This window comes from Brassica rapa, chromosome A04 (assembly GCF_000309985.2).
Source record: "Brassica rapa cultivar Chiifu-401-42 chromosome A04, CAAS_Brap_v3.01, whole genome shotgun sequence".
NCBI classification, from domain to species: Eukaryota; Viridiplantae; Streptophyta; class Magnoliopsida; order Brassicales; family Brassicaceae; genus Brassica; species Brassica rapa.
The window spans coordinates 13,144,476-13,165,200 of record NC_024798.2 but is presented as its reverse complement, the minus strand read 5'-3'; the positions used below and the strand labels follow the sequence as shown (position 1 = coordinate 13,165,200).

At 27.7% G+C, this 20,725-nt stretch overlaps 2 protein-coding genes across 2 annotated transcripts; both read right to left on the bottom strand.

Moving 5' to 3' along the window:
- Positions 1–5,857: 5,857 nt before the first annotated feature.
- On the bottom strand, positions 5,858–11,315 carry LOC108871636 (precursor of CEP11). The gene has a single exon (XM_033289589.1). The coding sequence runs from the start codon at positions 7,026–7,028 to the stop codon at positions 6,729–6,731; it is 300 nt and encodes a 99-aa protein (XP_033145480.1). The 5' UTR covers positions 7,029–11,315; the 3' UTR covers positions 5,858–6,728.
- Positions 11,316–15,216: 3,901 nt separating this feature from the next.
- LOC103864467 (precursor of CEP3) lies at positions 15,217–20,706 on the bottom strand. Its single transcript, XM_033289590.1, has one exon. The coding sequence runs from the start codon at positions 19,253–19,255 to the stop codon at positions 19,004–19,006; it is 252 nt and encodes an 83-aa protein (XP_033145481.1). The 5' UTR covers positions 19,256–20,706; the 3' UTR covers positions 15,217–19,003.
- Between the last annotated feature and the right edge of the window lie 19 nt (positions 20,707–20,725).

Sequence of the window (20,725 nt, the reverse complement as noted above, 5' to 3'; positions counted from 1 at the left end):
TTTCAAATATAAAATTCGGTATTGGTGGTATTATGAAATTCATTTAGTCAAACAACCACGTTACTAGTACAGAGAAGTTGCTAATTTGAACATGTTCCCTTTTATATATGAGTGTTACACATTTATTGGATACCTCTAATTGGATGAGATATTGAGATGTGTATGTAGCTCATTTTTAACCAACTTGACAAATATTGTTCAAACTTCAACAGGTGGTTTCTTCGCCATGCAGTAGAAAACCTTATAAATCAATATTCGATATATTAATAAATACGATAAATTAATAATTTTTTTATTCTAATTTAGAAAAATCTAAAATATGAGACAAATCAGTAAGATAATAAAATATTTTTTAAATAATATATTATTTAGCAAGTCAATTTCTTACATGTCATTTTTACCTTAATTCTTATAGTGGTTAACTATAAATTTAACATTAATGCATTATAAATTATACATAATTGACATTATTAAAATTATTTTAATTTCCTTTTTTTCGTTGATAGATTTCTTACTGAATTTTTAATTTTAATTTCCGTTTTTTAATATTTTTTTTTCAAAAATTTGATAAATATTTAAAAGAAATTATCTATAATATATATATATATATAACACAATTTTATTTATTTTCCGTACTTTATTTATAAGTGAACATAACCGTTAATTTAGTGAACATAATCATTATTTTTGGATTTCAAAATAAAATTTTGAAAAATCAAAAAAATCAAAAAGTTCAAATTGAAAAGGTGTTTTTCGAATTTTTATTATTATTTATTTAAATATTTATTTATATCTATATATCTACAAAGTAAGGGGTAGAAAAATCTTTTACCTCTTTAATAATTTTTTTGGTCATTTTTTTGGGTGCTCTTTTGGTCAAGAAAAACTCATTTTAATGTCTTTTGGGAGATTTGCTTATTACAAAATATCTATCTTAACAAATTTAAATTATGGTTAGGCAAACCGGAAAATATGCTTGATCTTTAGTGTATGATGTGATTTTGTTCCTAGACTTAGATGTGTTTTATACATTTGTTGGCCTCGGCATTCGAGTATATAATTGGGTTTGGTCGGGTATTTAGGATATCGAATAATTTGGATATAAGAAAATTGATAAGGATCAGATAATTCTAAATCTCGGATTGGATTCGGTTCGGTGCTTGTCGGTTCTGGATATTTTCGGATATATCTGAATGAACCAAAAAAAATTCGGTTCCTGTTCGGATTGACTTATATAATCCAAATGTATAGAAAATTACCCATTTTATCCGGAATACCCGGTTCGGATCTGGCTTTTTATATCCAAATGTATCTAAGAATATCCAAAAGTAGGCAAAAGTAGCTAAAAATATCTAAAATATCCGGTTATCTAAAAATAGTTAACATATTTAAAATTATTTTTATTTTTAATATTTGAATTATTATAAGTATTTATATAACTAATATTTCTAGAATATTTATAATTTGGATATTTTCGGATACCTGTAATTTTTAGATTATGTTCGGGTTCGGATCCGGTTCTTTGGATATAGGAAATCATGTACCATTCGGATATCTATGTCGACCGGGTTCAGTAACTGAAGATTCAGATTGAATCATGTTCGAAACTTTGGATTTGGATAATTTGCCCAGGCCTAGTTATTAAAATATTTAGTGGTACTGGTCTCAGCTTTAATTTTTGATGATAGCAAATAATGTTATTTTCTGTTGCATCAAGATTTTATGGAAGTTACATCAACATTGTATATTTTCTTAATTTATATTTCCATTGTCCAATGTATTTTAACAAATTGAAAATTTTGGTTCTTTAACAAACCATAAAACAAAAAATTAGAGAAAACACTAGCTTCATCATTTTATACATAATTTAGGCTATTAATATGAGAATCCGTTGAATTTACCATTTTCTTATTTAAAACAGAAATAACTTAAACCATAAAAATCTTTGAATCAGAAAAAATGCTTTTCTTTCTTTCAAACATCTAAAAACAATTTTATGACAAAAAATTTCAATTTTAGTTTAGAATTTTTTTTTCTCATGTAATATTTTCTGTGTAGAATATTAATATCTGATTCTGAATTTTATTCGTTTAGTTAAACAATTTTTTTCCATAAATTATACTAGTTTTTAATTTTATATTTATAAAATTTAAATTAGAAATAATGTATTAAAAATGTTATTTTACAGTTTTATTATATTCATAAATGTTACATTTTTTATTTAAATTTGTAAAAAATAGCTGGTAAACCATTCGTAAAAATAAATTAAATTTTTATTGTGTAATTTGAATATACTCAGAGATGGGCTGGCAATCGGAGTCCTAATCAGGTTTTAGTTCGGGTTCATTCGCGTTTTGGGTTTTCGGGTTCATGAATTTTAACGCCATTCGGATATTATAAAAATTCGGGTCGGACTCAGTCCAGGTTTAGTTGGGGTCGGTTTAGATTTAGTTACATGTTCAAGATCCAGTTGAACCCGAAATAATTTGGGTTTCGGATATTAATCGAGTTATTGGTACCAAAAATATTGGTTTGTACTTTACTAAACTCAATATATTTTCAATCTTTTGTATAAAGTTTTGTAAGTAATTCCTCAAACCATATTGTTTTCCTTTAAAATATTTTAGAAGACTTGTCTATCAACCTTACGAGACTCTTCTTTGAACTATATACATTACAACATCAGACATATCATGACAAACCAAAACTTTTTATGAACGAGAGTCATACATAATGAAACGTAAACATATTAAAATTAACATGTAGCAACTCTATAAACCTTTAAACACTATTAAAACTAACTTTTTTTAAAACGTTGTTTACACTTCAGAAATGCAAACTTATTTAGAACTGAACTTCAAATGTAATTATCAAACTATTAAAACATTAATATTGACCAAATACCAAAAATATATATTAAACTAAGTATTTTAGTTAATTATTCATGTAATAGATAATTATTGTAGGTACTCAATAATATCTTTTTTTTACTCAATAATTTCTTAGTATATTTTGGATACATATTAGGGATTGAGATCAGATCTGGTACAAGTTATTTTTACAGGTTTTAAAATTTTTGGGTTTTTTTGGATATTAGATTTGGGTTTGGTTCGGATAAACCCCATAACCTAAAATACCGTAAAAAGATCCATTCAGTATTTATGTCGGGTTCGGATTTTTGGATTCAGTTTATTTGTCCAGCCCTAACTCAAAGTTTATACATGTAAACCGTTAATATTTTTTTTTGAAAAATAATTTATTATTACATATAATTTTCAAATAAATATAAATATGTAAGGGTTGAAATTGAATAATCCATTTATTTAATCCGTCTCCCATTATTTGCTTTATTTTTTAATGTTTTAAAATTGTGATGGACTTTTTTGGCAACTGAATACTTATATTAAAAGTGGGAGCTAAAATCCCACGAAGTTTTGAGCAACTATATTATATCTAAAACTGAAGTACATTTTGTTACTGCTTGGAAACATGAATAACAGTATAAATGAGAATTGTTTGAAAATATAGATATCAGTATTTTTAGTATTTTCATTTATTTACACATTTAGCCATTGCATTTTCAATAAGTTAAGGACTTCCTTTTGTATTTCTTTTGATTTGCAGATTTTGCCACTACATTTAAAAATCAATTTAAATTAATTAATTACAATTCCAAAGCTTATCAAACCAAATCGATATTCATAGATTGACCATTATTAATATTATATGAATATCAACTAAATCGCATGTAGTCAAATATAAAAATTTCGAGAGTTCGATTTTCAAGAAAACAAAATATCATAAAATTAATAATAATTCATAAAAAACTAATGCAAAAATTAAAATATTTAGTACATTATAACATCTTTAAAAGTAATAATGTTGGGACTTTAAAATTTTATTAATTTACAAAAGTTTCTTTATTTAGATTTCTTATTCTTAGATATATTTATTCTAAGATAAGATAAATATTTGATTTTAGTGTATAGACATTAATTGTTATTTTTTGAAATTTGAAATTTACATTAATTTGATTATATTTTTGTAGTATATTATATATATATATATTCCATAGAAATTAAATTTGGTTTTAGATATAATATTACTAAATCTCATCAAAAATATATGAAGTGTTGAGAAATATAAAGATAATTCTATTGTGAATATAAAATAAACAATATCATAATAGTTTCTTACTTATATAAAATATATATACATATAAATGATTTATTTATAATTTTAATGAGACCATATATTTACATAGTATTTTATAAAAAAATATTATTTTATTATTTTATCGATTTGTGTGAAATTTTTAACCGGTCCAAGTTGGGATCGAAAAAAATTATTTGTTTATAGAGTATTAGTTTATAGAGGTTCTACTGTATGTTGTTTCGTTTTAAAATAAATTAACAAAAAAGCAAGTCAAGATATGAATAATACAATTACATGAAATTGCATCAAGTTATAAATTTATAATATAATATTCTGTACAAATTAAAAAAGTTATTATCAAACATCTATATTATAAAATAATATATTCTACTGTATATGTAAATTACAAAATATAAATAATATACATGATTTTTTTTAATAAAACCAGCAGTTTATGAGTGTACGTTGAACATAATTTAAATAAAAAATCTGCGCTAGTTTATATTAAGATGGTGGAACTGAAATGGACTATAATCTGTATATTAGGTAGTTTGCTAGATTTTTTTACTTTTGATAGCTCAAAAAGAATGATGACAAAAGGTCCAAGGATGATTACTTAAACAAAAGAAGTTCCATTTACCTTAAATCTAACTGAGATTTTGAAATTGATAATTGCATTTTTGTATCATTTGATTATTTATTTTATTAAAAATAAAAGTTGATAATTTACGTTTTTAAAAAATTAGAAAAAAAAGTTGATATTGTTCATCAGTCATCACGACACCAGATTGGGATATTAGGTACGATTTCTGGATATTGGGAAAATATAAGTTGGTATGGTCACCAGTCATCGCGGCACCAAAAAGTCTATTTTCCACTATCATTGGGCTGAAGTAACATTTTCTGCCAATACTTATCGTAATCTTTTTGAAACACTAATAATGAACGTAACAAAATAAACAATGAACATTATCTGTTTACACATATAGTTTTTTTACATATTATATATAGTTGCATTGCATGCTAGTAGTTTAATACTTAATAGTTGTAAACTTATATAAGCCAACTATTCTACGTACAATCTACAATATAGTTCATTTACCATGCCATTCCTTGGATACGAACCTCACGTCACCTCATTAATTAGATAACAAACATTAAAATACTTTTTGTAACCACATCTACATAATATCTTTAAAGAGATGATAATTCCTTTAGCACTAATCGCAATTGTTTACCTACCAAAGGAAATAGTTTTTTTTTCCACTAGTCGCAATTGTTCACAAATCATGAGATATTAACATACATATGACATTGTTGTGAATGTTTTCTATATTTAAATTTTAGTTACATAACAGAACTATATCAATAATAAACGATGAGATACTCCGTTAAAAATATGCCAATAATGAAAGAAATGAGTTTTTTCTAGATCCTTTTTAAAATTTAGTTTTCTTTTTAAAAAAAGAACCTCGTGTAACGTTTTAAAAACAATCTGGCTTAAAAAATAGCGAGCATAAATCATAAACTACACACAATTGGACTGGCGTATCCACTTGGACCGGTCGTGAACGGTCAACCTAACCTGTGCACTTCTAAGATTCTCTATGTTTTGTGTATAATTTTTTCGGAAAGTTTAAGAATATATGAGATGTATCTATGTATGATATTTATATGCTTTTGATACACGCCCTTCCTTTTCTTTTTTTTTGGCATCACACGCCCTTCCTTTTGTGGAGCCTATCGAAGATTACAATTGCACAAAATCAATCATTTTGAGTTGTGTTATTTCAGATTTGTAAAGCTTTTTCTTTTTATAGTGATGTTGATTCCTCACTGCTTGTACATATCTTACTAAAAGAAATTGAAATATACCTAATCGTTTACCCTTACTCATAATCTAATTAAGGGATTGATGTATGGCTAATGGAAGATATTTTCCTATTAAATACCTAATAAACGATCAGATATATATGAAATATTTAAGATTAACTTATCTTAAAGTTGTAACACAGTTAGCTAAATGAAATTGACGTATGTACTAACCTTTAGTTAAGTGCCTAACTCCAACACTATTTGTAATTTTGTATACGTCAGAAAACATCTTGTAGCTACACGAAACTTACAACTCAATTATTATATTTTTTTTGTAGATTGCATTTCAAATATTTTTATTATTGTGTAAAAGTATCGGATACACATAAAGTTAACATAGCTGTGAATCCTCTTCACATTTACTTTTTTTTTATCGGCCTTGAACCATTCGATGATTCTAAGAAATATCTCTATACATAAGCCCGAGAGTATATATAGAGATTGAGTTTTTTTTTTTGTAATACTGTTTTGGCTATATATGAAATAACCTCTTGTAAACATTTTTCAGTTAGCAAAAAAAGACACCTCTTGTAAATAATAGAACCGTGCGCGAGATATATACTAACACTGATCGACAATATAAAATTTAGAAATGGTAGAGATTCGAGAATAAATACCGCAATCTATTTATTTACAAAATGACAAAGAGCAGGAGATTTATAGATTTTAATAAACCAAGATTAAGAACTTCAAACTTCTCAAGTCTTGATCGAGTGGCCAACACCGGGACTATGCCCTGGCGCGGTGGGCCGGAAAGCATCAACACGGTAAAGATCTTTGCCCCTCCTCGTCTTGATGCTTCGTTGCAGACTCTCTGATTCATTCGGATTATCCTTGTGATAATGATGATGATTATGATGATGATGGCTAGAACGTTTCTTGCATGAATAATCCTGTGGATGATGACGCCTCAAACAACTACCCTGTGCCTCGCCGATGAATTCGCTGAAAAGGAGAATACTAAGGAAAAGGTAAATCACACGAAGGGTCTTTGCCATATCTAAAATAATATATATATATATATATATATATATATATATATATATATATATATATATACTATGCTTAGGTTTATAAGTGTTTGAACGCAAGAAGTAATATGAAAATAATAATAATGATTATAGTTTTGAGGTTGAAAATGTGGCTATTTAAAGACAAATTGGACTTAGGCGATTGATTCCGATGTTTCTAAGTTATTGATAGAAAACGACCGTAACTTTACTGTTCTTGGAGCATGCAAGACCCCATGATTGTAACTTTGTAATCGATCGACGACCTATATTATATATATACCACCGAAATATCTTATTATCGTACAATTACTATCTCATGTCTGATTCATTGGAAACAATAACTAGTGTTTGATTTTATTTGAATGACATATTGTTCTTAGTTATTCGATGTGTGAATCTAGATGTAGGTTTACGCATAGTATTTGATGCTTATATATAGATTGGAATTATATTTGCTTCACCGTAATAATGATTTTTTTTTGGCACCGTAATAATGAGTAGAGTTATGATATCTGCTTAAGTAATATTTTAAGGACAAAGTGTACTTCAATGTTTTTTCCACAAAAACAAACTGCTAGACTATAGCCCTTAATTAATGATTGTAACCCAAGAGTTATCTATATAGATATTTATATACATAAATATTTTATTCTAGTACCATTATTAGGTCATTATATGAATTACAATATTAAAATTTTATTTTATATCACTTTTAGTAGTATATGATTTAATCTATATGGCATATTGTTCTTTATCTCCCTTGCGATGTCGAAAAATGAAAGTGATAACTAGAGTTTATAATTGTAGGTTAATGTTTTGTAACTCAAAGTTGAGTATCGAAGAAGCTTAAACTATACTATATCATCACACATCTAGACAAAAGTAATGTATGAAAAATTATACGAACTATATGAATCATGACAATATCCATAATCTAATATGTTTTATGTTATTAATACAATAAATATAATTTTTATATTAGAAAAATATGCCAGATTTAGAATATGACACACCCAACAAAAATTTCTTTGAGAAACGAAACATATATAAGACATATCCAAATGATCAAAAAAATGAAAACATATGGATCAGTCATTAAAAATGCAACGTTATACATAAAAAATATGAGATGACATATTAAATATATAAAGCATTATGGAAAAATATCGAGTTACAAATCCAATACACTTTTATGTCTACCGAAGTTATGCTGACAATGTTAGTAAGATAACACATAGTAGTTGAGAGAGATGTTGACATATAATTTATATAGTTAGTATAGTCAGGTGGTATATTGTTCGTGTAGCTAGTAATTATCTTAATTATTGTTACATGGGCTCATACCGAGCCAACTTCTGGCGTGCCTCCAAATATGAAATGCCAAATCTCCTATGGGTTTCTAGAGTCTCTTATACCCCTATTACATAATTCTTTTTTTGATCATAATCCAAACTTCCAAATTAAATCCTTCCCGGTCATCAAAACTAAACCCTAACCCCCCCCTATGGATTAGTGAACCCATGGGCAAATATTTAAATTCTATACTTTTTCAAATTAAAAAAAAAATATTTTAAAATCGTTTTTAATTATATTTTGATGATTTTTTTGAAAATATAGAAAAAACGTTTTTGGATTTTTTAAATATTTTTATCAAATTCTATAAATCAAATAAAAAATATTAACGTTTCCATTTTAATTTTATGATTTTTCGTTTGACATATAAAATTAAAAGAACAAACGGATCCTTTTGAAATTGTGTTATGAGATATAGGGGTATGAGAGGATTTGTCTCGCTCATACCCTTGATTTTGGACTCTTCATTTTTAAATGATCAGTTGCATATGTGAAAAGTGGAATCAGAACTATGTGTAAGAATATCGTACTGAATGAAATCTATTGTTCTAAGAAAGGAAGAGACATAAACATGTGAAAACGGAAAATGAATGGTAGTTTTGCAAGAAAAAGGTTGGTGATGGTTTGAGATGCATACTCTATATATATTTGTTATTTTTATTATTTGAGTTATAATATTAATTGATGGTTAATATTAATGTTCGCAAGCCCCTCCGCAATAAAGTGTTCGATATTCATGGAAAGTTGTAAGCATTTGCATGTTAGGTTTGCTTCCCTGTAATATTTTCCTTTTCCTTCTTTGCTAAACTTTTTTTTGAACGACGAATTTTTTAATAAAAAGCGAAAACAGAGTTCAAATCTGTGGGCTAAAGTTACAAAACAGAAGATAAGTGTACTGGGCTTTAAGGACTTGTTTAGTTAGGATGTCTGCGACCCTGTTCTGTGAACGAGGGATGAGACGGAAGTCAATCGAAACAAAGCGAGACGAGAGACGGTGGATGTCTGGGAGAACACTGTAGAGCTCTGTGATCTGGCTTTTCCTTCTTTGCTAAACTAGACTCCCATTTATTTGATTTTGACGATTAGTACGTATATCTTATATATTTTTTAGTTTTTAAATCCAAATTATAAAATATTTTTTGAGAATTTCTTTAGTATTATTAAGAGGTCAAGGTACAAAAGGTATTTTTAAATACAAACGATAGTGCTAGGCTGCTAGCTCAACAGGAAAATAATTATTCTAGTCTTTGTATATACACGGTACCAAATGTTTCTAATCTTTGTATATATATATATTAGGATAAATGTGGATATAAAAAGACTTACAAACATTTGATTTCATTTTTTATATATATTCTAAAATTCTAACAAACATGTCACGATATATCTAGAGAATGTACAGTGGTAAATTCTCACACGAATACTCTGAATATCCAAGTAATATTTTTCACACAGCTAACTAATTTAAAATAAATAAAATATTAATATTTCGTTTTTTAGATAATGATGCTCTAAAACATCTTTAACCTCATTTTATGTTTTGCTAGTAAAAAAGTTTTAGTTCTAATCCATTTTTCATTTTATAATAGAGTAAAATTGGATTTACATTATAATAGAACATTTCATTTATTTCATTTATAAAAAAAAAGAATATTTCATTTATTTTTTGTTTGTCACTCTATTTTTTACTTTAAAATAAAATATTATTGTTGTAAAATTCAACTTTTTTAGTTATCCTATTTTAAAGAAAAATAGAATAACCATTGAAAATGGTTTAACAGGTTTTCATGGTGGCTTATAAAGATTGAGGAGGCCCAATTTGGACTATATCATCAAGAATCTGAGTTCAAAAAGGAACGGTGGAAATGAGACCTTCTTTAAATAGTATGATGGCCAACATAACAATCAATTTTAATATGTTTTGTTCATTTGTATAAAGCAAAACTAACAACCACGTTAATGACGGCTTTACTGTCACAAAACAAAAACATGTTTGCTTCGAGGAACTCCAAGATCCAAAATTAGCTTATTTCATCCATAGAATGTGACCATATCATTTGTTTCTTTGTATTATGTGATACAGTCTTACAAAATTACTAAGTGGAAAGTAATTCAACCTCTAACTTCTAAAATGTTATCTCATAGATTTTTTTTTTTTTTTTATCAAATGTTATATCATAGATTTAGATTATTATTTAAGCAGTTAAGTTACAAACTATAACAATATATCATAACATTAGAAAGGTTATGGACACATAACACAGAGGGAAAATACAATTTTGAGAGCCAGAAACCATCAGAGAAGAATATCATTATTAAGTACAGAACTTGAGGCGATTTCATGGACTATGCAGTTCATGCTAGTGTCAGGATTTTTGCACCAATAGGATCTGATTTCAATGATTCAAGATCTAAGAACATGATCAAATTTTCCACTGAATTGAAAGAACTGTTAATACTAGAGAATAGATTTACAGATTTCTCAATTGTGTTTTTTTTTTCTCACTTTAAACATATTTTTTTTCTTCTGATTTATTAGTTGAGATATCAATTAAAAAAACCATGAGTAAACCAAATTCTCTTCCAAGCCCACGATTCAGTTTTACTTTCTCTATCGCTGCATTAATCTGATTTCGTGCAATCATTAGCTTTCTAGGGTTTGATAAAATTGGGAAATCGTGGGTTTCTCTAAAGTTTAATCCTTTGTTCGGTGATTAGGAAAAAATGTGTTTTTCTGCCAAAACTGCAAAAACTCATTTTTCCGTCAAAACCAGAAAATGTGTTTTCTCGCCAAAACCGCAAAACACATTTTTCCGCCAAAAACGCATTATTCCGCCAAAACCGAAAAACGCGTTTTCCGCCAAAACCGAAAAACACATTTTTCCGCCAAAACCGCGAAAACACATTTTTTCGTCAAAACAGCAAAACGCGTTTTCCCGCCAAAACCGCAAACACACATTTTCCGCCAAAAACGCATTTTCCCGCCAAAACCGAAAACGCTTTTTCCCGCCAAAAACGCGTTTTCCGCCAAAACGGCAAAACGTGTTTTCCCGCCAAAACCGCAAAACATATATTCCCGCCAAAACCGCAAAAAAAAAGTTTTTCCGCCAAAACCGCAAAAATTTGTTTTCCCACCAAAACCGAAAACGCGTTTTTTTATCATTTAACATTTTTACATATTCAAAATAACACATGGTTGAGAAACAAATTTATTTTCGTAAGGAAATCATGCATTTGATATTGTTGCCGAAACATGTCTTCTCAGGTGAAAGTTTCTGAGAAGACATGTTTCGGCAACGATATCAAATGCATGATTCCCTTACGAAAATAAATTTGTTTCTCAACCATGTATTACTTTGAATATGTGAAAAACTTGTAAATTAATCATAAAAACTTCTAAATCAATAAAGCCAATTTACAAAAGAAAAACTTCTAAATCAATCTTTCAACCATTCACATTAAATGTAGGTAAATAATAGTCACAGGTAAGAAATTTATCAGCATCTATGAAAATATTAGTTCGTTATCATCTCTGAGCAAGTGAACAAAGCATAGCCTATATAAAACTATACAAAAACCAGTTTTTTTTTTCTTCCAACAAACGCTGTAAGTTAAGAAATAAGCAGCATTAAATCAAGAAAAAAGAACTAAACTATACAGAACCAACTTTTACAAGAATCAAGAGAAAATAAATGAGCTGAGGGTGGCTGTAGAGACTCTGATGTCTTTTTTCTATCATCATTTTGTTTCTTTATAACTTGAAATCATATTTAACTTCAGTTACTCTGTTTAATTTGGAATTTGGTTCAGTGGAGTCAAATTATAAGTTAAAACGCTTTAAGTCTTTAGTCCACTTTGGAATCAAAATTAGGTCGGACTGTGTTGGTTTGATCGTGTCTTTTATTCCGTGTGGATCTAAGTTTGCTTCTTAGGCCTTGACTGGTTCAAACGCAGCGGTTGCGGTTGCGGGAATTTGTGGATGCGAGCAGTTGCAGTTTCTAGCAGTTTTAAGAGATTTGTACGACTGGTACTGTGGCTAAAAATTGGTGCGTTTGCGGGTGATTTATGACTGGTTAACTACCAAATACGGTAACAGTCAAATAATAAATTAACAATATTTACATTTAATATAATTATAAAAATATCAAAAATCAGAAAATTATAATAAATATAAAATTTATATTTAGAAAGTTATAATTTTAATTTTTGAAAATTTATTGAAATTGTTTTTATTATAAAATTTTATAATATTAATTAAAATATAATAGATATATTTTAATATTTTCATAATTTCAATTTTAAATTTTTTATTAAATATTTTTACTTTTGTATATATATTGTTTTAAAAAAAAAAAAAATTTACCCTCCCACAACCGCCCGCAACCGCAAACGCTAGCTGGAGCCAGCATTTAAATTTATGAGATTCAGAGCGGTTTGAAGCGGTTTAGAGCGATTTGAGTGATTGTTGCAAACCACCGACAATCGCAACCAACCGCAAAAGCTGCGTTTGCGGGTGGTAGCGAGAAAACCAGTCGTCCCCTTACTCTCATGTACCTTCCATTTTAGCCTTCTCGTTTGGTTTTTTTTTTTGGTCAAAACCTTTTCGTTTGGTTTATGACCTATGTCTTATTAGACCAGAATTTATGGGACAAAATTTATATCACAGTAAACTTGTATATGAAATCATCTTGTAATTATCTTCGAGCTGATGCGATACAATAAACACTCTGAATTATTAAAATGTTATGTGTTGTTAGAAAAAAGTTGTATATGAAGTCATCTTGTAAACATCTTCCAAATGCAATACAATAGACACTCTTACTCATTGAAATGTGATGCGTGTAAGAAATTTTTCATTAAAGTTTCCAACGGTGCACTTTATTTAGTTACACTGCATATATGTGAAGCCCCAAGTGTGCAGTGGAACCTAAACTTTATTCTTATTGTCTCCAGCCTTTTCGGAAGTGTCTTGTATGGATCCACTATTTTCTGTACACCACATATTCTTAATGCAACGCTTAACTTAATAGATTAAATAGAATGTCTCTCTCTCTCTAGGTATTTATTGCAAATCCAAATGATTATAAGAAGAAAAGAATAAAGAGTGAAAATAAAAAGTTGGCTACTCGAAATTAAGAGGAGGCCATAGAGGATGTTTGGTGTTAAACAAGCTCAGGCGCCACCATATAAATAAGCATTGCGTTGATTTTCAAGGCTGTCGTACATCTATCACCGTTGATTTTTCTAATCAAAAGCAATTGAGTACAAAGTAGAATATATTTCATAATTCAATAGTAGTGTATTGTGGAATATTTTTGACTTTTTAAATAAATTTGAGTGTAGTGCAGATTGGATTATGATATTGATATTTGAATTGTATGGTGAAATTATTTTTTTCAGTAATCATAAAAATGTGGTGTGCCTTTGATGTTGAAGATGCCTTGGTTTGAACCTTTTAGGCTCAAATCGATCGATAATAACATTTAGATGTCAAAATTGTTGCAACTAAAAGGTAAGTTTGTTTTCTTCTCTTCGGATAGTTATGTGTTCTTTGCCAGTAACAATAAAACAACTCGGACATAATCTTGAAGTATGTGTGATCTTTGTTTTCAGCAAGGAAGATACATATATAGTTACTGTGTAATTGTGACTTGAACTGTATATATAGTTAGTTTCTGTTGTCGCCGGACTATATAGTTAGTTAACAAAATGTATAAATGAAGAAATACACGATATGAACACTTATGTTATTGACATAATTATGTCTCTTTTTTTTAACCCGCCGACATAATTATGTCTAATATTAGTTAGTACTACTATACTTTTGCCAAATATTGAACAAAAGAGTAGCACTAACATGATGCTAGTTAATAAACTAGTTGTTGCAGCCTACGAAATATTTATAGCTGCTAGTGAGGGAACCTTTTAATCACTATTCGAATCTCACTCACCATCTGAATCACTTTATTTGTCTATCTTATGTTTATTTATTATTGAACTTTAACACTTTTGGTCCAATATAACGAGAGACCAAGTTAATAAATCCCAGGATATTTGGTTTCTTTTTGTAAGGTTAGCTTTTTAAATTAAATAAAAATATGTTTTGATAGTATTAAATAAGTTTTTTTTGTTTCAAAATAGTACACAAAAAATAAAAAAAAGTAACACATTAGGTACAAAGACACATATATCTATAGGGTTAAATATTTGAATTTAAGATTTGTATTTTAATGGTTGGGGTTTAGGGGTGAGGGATTATGGTTTATATTTTAGTGGATAGGGATTTAGGAGTTAGGGTCTAGAACTTAATATTTTGGGTAACAAATATATATTCTATTTAAAAATAAATAATTTTTGAAAAAATATTAATACTAAAATGTATTATGTGTTGAAGGAATAAAAAATGCTAATTCTTTAATGAATGTTATTTTGTGGTTTTTATCATATGCTATTTTCTTATTAAAAATTGTGCTATATATATATATATAACTTACCAAACATTCAGCTCAAGTTGAGCCTTTTTATAATAAAGGAAACAAGGTAAGGATGAATTTCCAAGTATTTTAGGTGATGATTGTTTCCATTAGTTTTTGGTTTTAGTTTTTAGTTTTTGGTTTTTAGATTTTGGTTTTAGATTTTGGTTTTTAACTTTTAGATTTTTGTTTTTAATTTTCAGCTTTTGGTTTTTGGTTTTTAGTTTTTAAATTTTGTTTTTGTTGTATTCTTAATTTTTTTCATAAAATAAGCAATACATTCTTTATAATAATAAAAAATAATATGTTTTAAATTATTTTATTTTAAGTATTATACTTAAATATAATTAATAAAATATCTATAAATTATTAAAGTTTAAAATATTTTAATATTTTGAAACTATTTATAAATTACATAAAATATATTTTTTGTATTTTAGAACTTGAATGGCTATTTTTTAAATTAATATATTGTATTCATAAACATTTTAAATTTTATAATTTTTAGTTGTTTTTAGTGTGTATAATAATTATTAACATTATTCAATAATTTTCTAATTGCTTACAACTAATAGTAAAATTATATATATTTATTTACATATATGAAGCACATAAATTATTTTACATTAATGTTAAATGATAAAAAATGTAGTATTTTATGAAAATATTATTTATTTAATTATTTATTAATTAAAATATATTATTTTATACAAAATAAACAAAATTCGTTTTTATATTGAAAACCCAAAAATTTTGGTTTTTGGCTTTTCTTCACAAATTGGTTGAAATTTTGAAAAACTACTTTCTCTAAATTTTAGGGAATCTATTTGTTAAAAAACTTGATTGGCAAGTGAAATGGTTTTTACAAAGAAAAAACTAAAAGCTAAAACTTGATTGGATAAAAAATAATTTTTACAAAAGAAAAAACCAAAAACTAAAACAAAACCCACAAACAATCAACCTCTTAGTATTTATCTAATTTCTTGTAAGACTTCAAAACCTTTTTCATCAATATACCCTTATTTTCTGTTACTTTCATCCATATTTTAATCAGAGATCATTTCCCAAATTAAAATAAATATCTTATAAGTATTGACATATTCTAAAGGTCATCACAGAAAGTATAGTATTTTCTCTATTTGTTAAAAAACTTGATTGGTAAGTGAAATGGTTTTTACCAAAAAAAAACTAAAAGCTAAAACTTGATTGGATAAAAAATAATTTTTACAAAAGCAAAAACAAAAACTAAAACAAAACCCACATCTTGTAAGACTTCAAAACCTTTTTCATCAATATACCCTTATTTTCTGTTACTTTCATCCATATTTTAATCAGAGATCATTTCCCAAATTAAAATAAATATCTTATAAGTATTAACATATTCTGAAGGTCATCACAGAAAGTATAGTATTTTCTTTTTACTTGTAAGATTACTTAAATCACCCACTAATAATTTATCTTAATTTTTATTATAAGATATATTTAACTAAAAGCATCTCCAAAAGAAACTCTATATTAACTTCAAATATAGAGTTTTTTTTCTCTTCGAAAATAAACCTCAAAACTTGAAATTTGGAATTTTGAGGCGTGAAACTTCATATTTGAAATTTCATCTTTTTGTTTGAAATTTTGGTCCTTACGATTAATTTCACATCAATTTTATGGTTCTTAAATATTTTCTTGTTTATCTTTTTAATCCTTAATTTTTTTTATAAATTCAATTTTACACGTTAAATTAAATAAAAAAATTTTAAAAAAAATTTAAAATATTCTAAAACTCGAATTAGACACAAGAATGTTACAAAAAAACTTAATATAATTTTTTAAAAGATTTAAAGATGCATGAAGACATAAGTATTACTCAAATTTAAATATTACAAAGATACTAATAGTCTGGTAAATTTGCTCAAAAACCTCTAAAATCTCCAAAATATTGTCGTAACAAATTATGTGTAACCGAAGATAAAGCATTACGAAAAATAATTTAATGGAATAATAGGGTATTTTTTTGTAGTTTAATATTTAATTATATATTTCGTTTTAGAATTTTATATTTTAGTGTAAGAATTTTTTAATTAATATATTTGTAATATTTTGATATCTGTCCTAGTTATTTATAAAATATTTATGGATTTACATTAATTACGACAAATGTAAGGATCATAGTGTAAATGCAAATAATTTGAAATTAAGTTTAAAGTTTTAATTTTGAAGAAAAACACCTTCAACATCAAATATAGAGTTTTGCAAAATAGGGAGTATGCTCTAACTTTCATTAAATCAGAGTGAAATTTACTCATCGCTCTGAAAGATGAGTTTAAACTAACAAATCTGGTTTAGCTAAGGAATCAGTATCAATAATTTCCAAACAGAATGCAATGCAAAAGTAGATAAATTCAAAAAAGTAACACAAGACATAAATATCATGGAACAATCTTGAAGTTAAACGCACTTGCCACTAGTGTTGAGCATAGATGTAAGAGATTCGAATTCAGATTTCAGATAACAAGGTCTCCACTACTAAAGCTAAAACTACAAATTGACGTTTTGATAAGTTGTATCTTATGTACCATTCCTAGTGTCTTTACAGATCTACATAGCAATTCAGGCTAGAGGATATTGATGGGTGAGAGCAAACCTTACTAAGGGGAGTATAAATTGTAGCAGTGGAGTGTCTTTGTGCCTCTTGCCAACGTCTTCAATGACATTGAGAGTAACTTCCTTCTCGATGAATCTCTTGTTTTTAAATTGAAACTTGCGTCATGTCCATAGATTTCGGTAGAACCACGGATACATAAGAGTAGAAAAGTCATGTTGTTTACTTGATAGAAATATCTAACACCATTTACTTAATTTGTGAATACTGTAGGATTATGTAGTGTATATTCCAAAGAACTAAAGAAGTTACTGAAATACCAATTTTGGTTTGTTTCACTGAAAAAGGATCCAATAGAGATTTGGAATAAAAACATCAAAAAATAAATTGTACGTTTGGACTTGACTAAACATAATGGTTGTTTCTAAGAAAAAATAAAGGTGAAAGTTTATAAGAAAACATATTTTCTCGTTATCATACATACGTGCATCAATTCTTTTAAATTTTATAGTACGGTGTCCATAAGCACATCCTTAATTCAGCTTGTTGTTATTAAATTTCTTTCTAAGCAATTTTTTAACTTAGTTCAGATTTCTTTCCAACATATAAACCGTATATTATAGATTATGGAATCTCCAACAAAATAAAAAGAAAACTTACGAACACACTTTTGATGTGGCTTCCTTAACATGCAAATTTATGTGTCTTAAGTGTGTATATAGTAAATGTACTTACCATTTTCAAATTTTATAAACGTCTTTTTAATTTCACAGAAATAGATTGTCATTTTCGAGACATGGTGTTCTACAATGTGGGAATATTTTATAGGGAATGAAACCCTACAGGGTGAACAAAAAAAAAAAAGAATGAAACCCTACAGAGCCGTTTTATTATTGCGTTACGGTCGACTTTGAGAGGAGATGAAATCGAACTCCCCTGCTCAAAGATCTTACAAAGGTGACATCACCACTTGTGTTAGCAGATCCTTGCAACGGTTAAGTGATGTTTAGTTAAGTTTGATTCAGTCATGCTGCAATAATAGAAAATGTCTCGATTAATAGCTTAGGTTTAAAGTTGAAAATATACGAGATAAATGGTGGTATATTAAAAACACTGTTCTTACTACACACTCCCTCCGTATCAAATGTATGATGTTTTAGACATATGCGCAACAATTGAAAAAAAAACAATTAAGAAAGTTGTTTTTATCTAAAAATAATATCATTTAAAGAAACATCAAAAACTTCTCAAAAATCATATACTAAGAAACGGAAGGAATATTACTTTAGCAAAAAAGAAACTAAATATTATTGCAATAACAAAATCAAGAAAACTGAATATGATGAAACAGTACATAGATATACATAGATGATCCAAATTCCATATTAAAAAAAAACCAACAACAATAACAACATCAGCACAATCTTAATTATGTTCAATAAGGGACCAAATATTCTTTTTAAATGACACTAATTTTTTTTTGAACAGCAAATAACACTGATTTATAATCACATAAACCGTGTTATTGTCCCTCTCCGTTAATTGTGCACGGAATGTCCAATACCAGGGCTATTTCCAGGTACCGTGGGCCTGAAGGTATCAACCCCGTGGCTCGGTGGTGGCTGGAGTGGCTCAGCCGATGGTAATAGCGGCACAGAGCCATCAGCGCCGATTTCCTCAGCCTTAACAACGGTGGACTTAGCGAGTGTTCGGCCTTCAACGGAACAAAACTCTTGTTTGATAGTCAAAAGCAAGATAAATGCAAAAAGGTAAACATTAATTCGCGCCATTGATAAAATATCCCAGACGAGAATTAGGAAAATAAATTTGTAATTTATAATATATAGTCGAAGATGAGTATGTTTATGTGTTGACGCATAACCAGCTTAGGCCATTTGGTCTATTTATAGAGATGAAATTTGCATATCACATGGGAGCAACACTTGAGAAGTTAAATTATATATTTAGTTAAAGAGTCCGTGTGCTTTACAACTATTCAGTATTACAGCAGAATATATTTAATTATTTGTATTTCTTAATTAATAGCTGTCCTTTCATGAACTAAACTAAGTTGTCCTTTCCTTTCTATGGATATCCCCTATAGATCCTATTTGTTGAACTTTCATTTCTAATATCAGTAAAATTTTAGATTTTGATTACATAATTTTTTGAAAAAATTAAGTAATCGTTGGTGACAAAACTGACATATATAATCAGTGACTATCACTGAACGTCAAGGCCATGCTGGACTTTGAAGATGGATCATGAACTTCAAAAAACCAACCGGCAGGCATCGGATGGCCACTGCATGATAAGGAAGGTAAACAAATTATTAAAGGATCCTCGGGAGTGAACCCTATGGCGAGTCAATCCACTTGAGGTTGAAGGCTTGAAGCACAAGCACTAAGAACAGCAATCATTCAAATCAAGAGGGTTAGGCTTCAAGGTTGTCACCTTCTGTGGAGACTCGTAAACACTCTACAAGCCTCTTCATGATGATTTAAAGATCGAGAACACAAAGGCTCAGCCTTTTTGGAACTTTTAAGTCCTGTTACAAAAATTGGGATCTAATTAACTTTACTGCTGATGTCCTTGCTAAGATAGCTAGAATTTTTTTTTTTTTTTTTTTTTTTGAGAAAGGGCTTAAGATAGCTAGAATTACTAAGCAAAACTATGTTGTTTCTTGGACTTAATCTTGTAATGTTTTTATCAGTATAATATAATGGGTTGAGAAAAAAAATGTTTAAATGTTAAAAGTAATCGTTCATAACAAAAGTAACATATCAACAATTACAGCTCAATATAAATCAAACAATTTATATCTAAACTAAAATAGTTATAGAATGAAAGTTTTAGTAAAAAGGACACTTCTGATGACAAAAAATAAAATACAAAAAGACACTACATCATCCATCAAATTTCCATATTTCTCTATATATTTTTAATTTAATATGAATTTATTTTATAATCTTATTTGAGAGATCAAAATTATATGTTGTTTTACGTTGATATTTAGAATGGTTAATTGCAATGATGTCATTAATCAATTAAAATAGAAAAATTCCTTATGATAGTCCTTTTAAAATTTTTATAACAAAATAGCACTCATAGAAGAAAATGACCAAAATAAGTTTTATTAAAGGATAAAAATGTATTTTTACCTTAGGGTTAACTAATCTAGACTTAGGGTTTAGAGTTAAGGGGTGGTGTTTTGGGGATAGGGTTTCAAATTTAAAAATAAAAATAAATATTAAAATTTT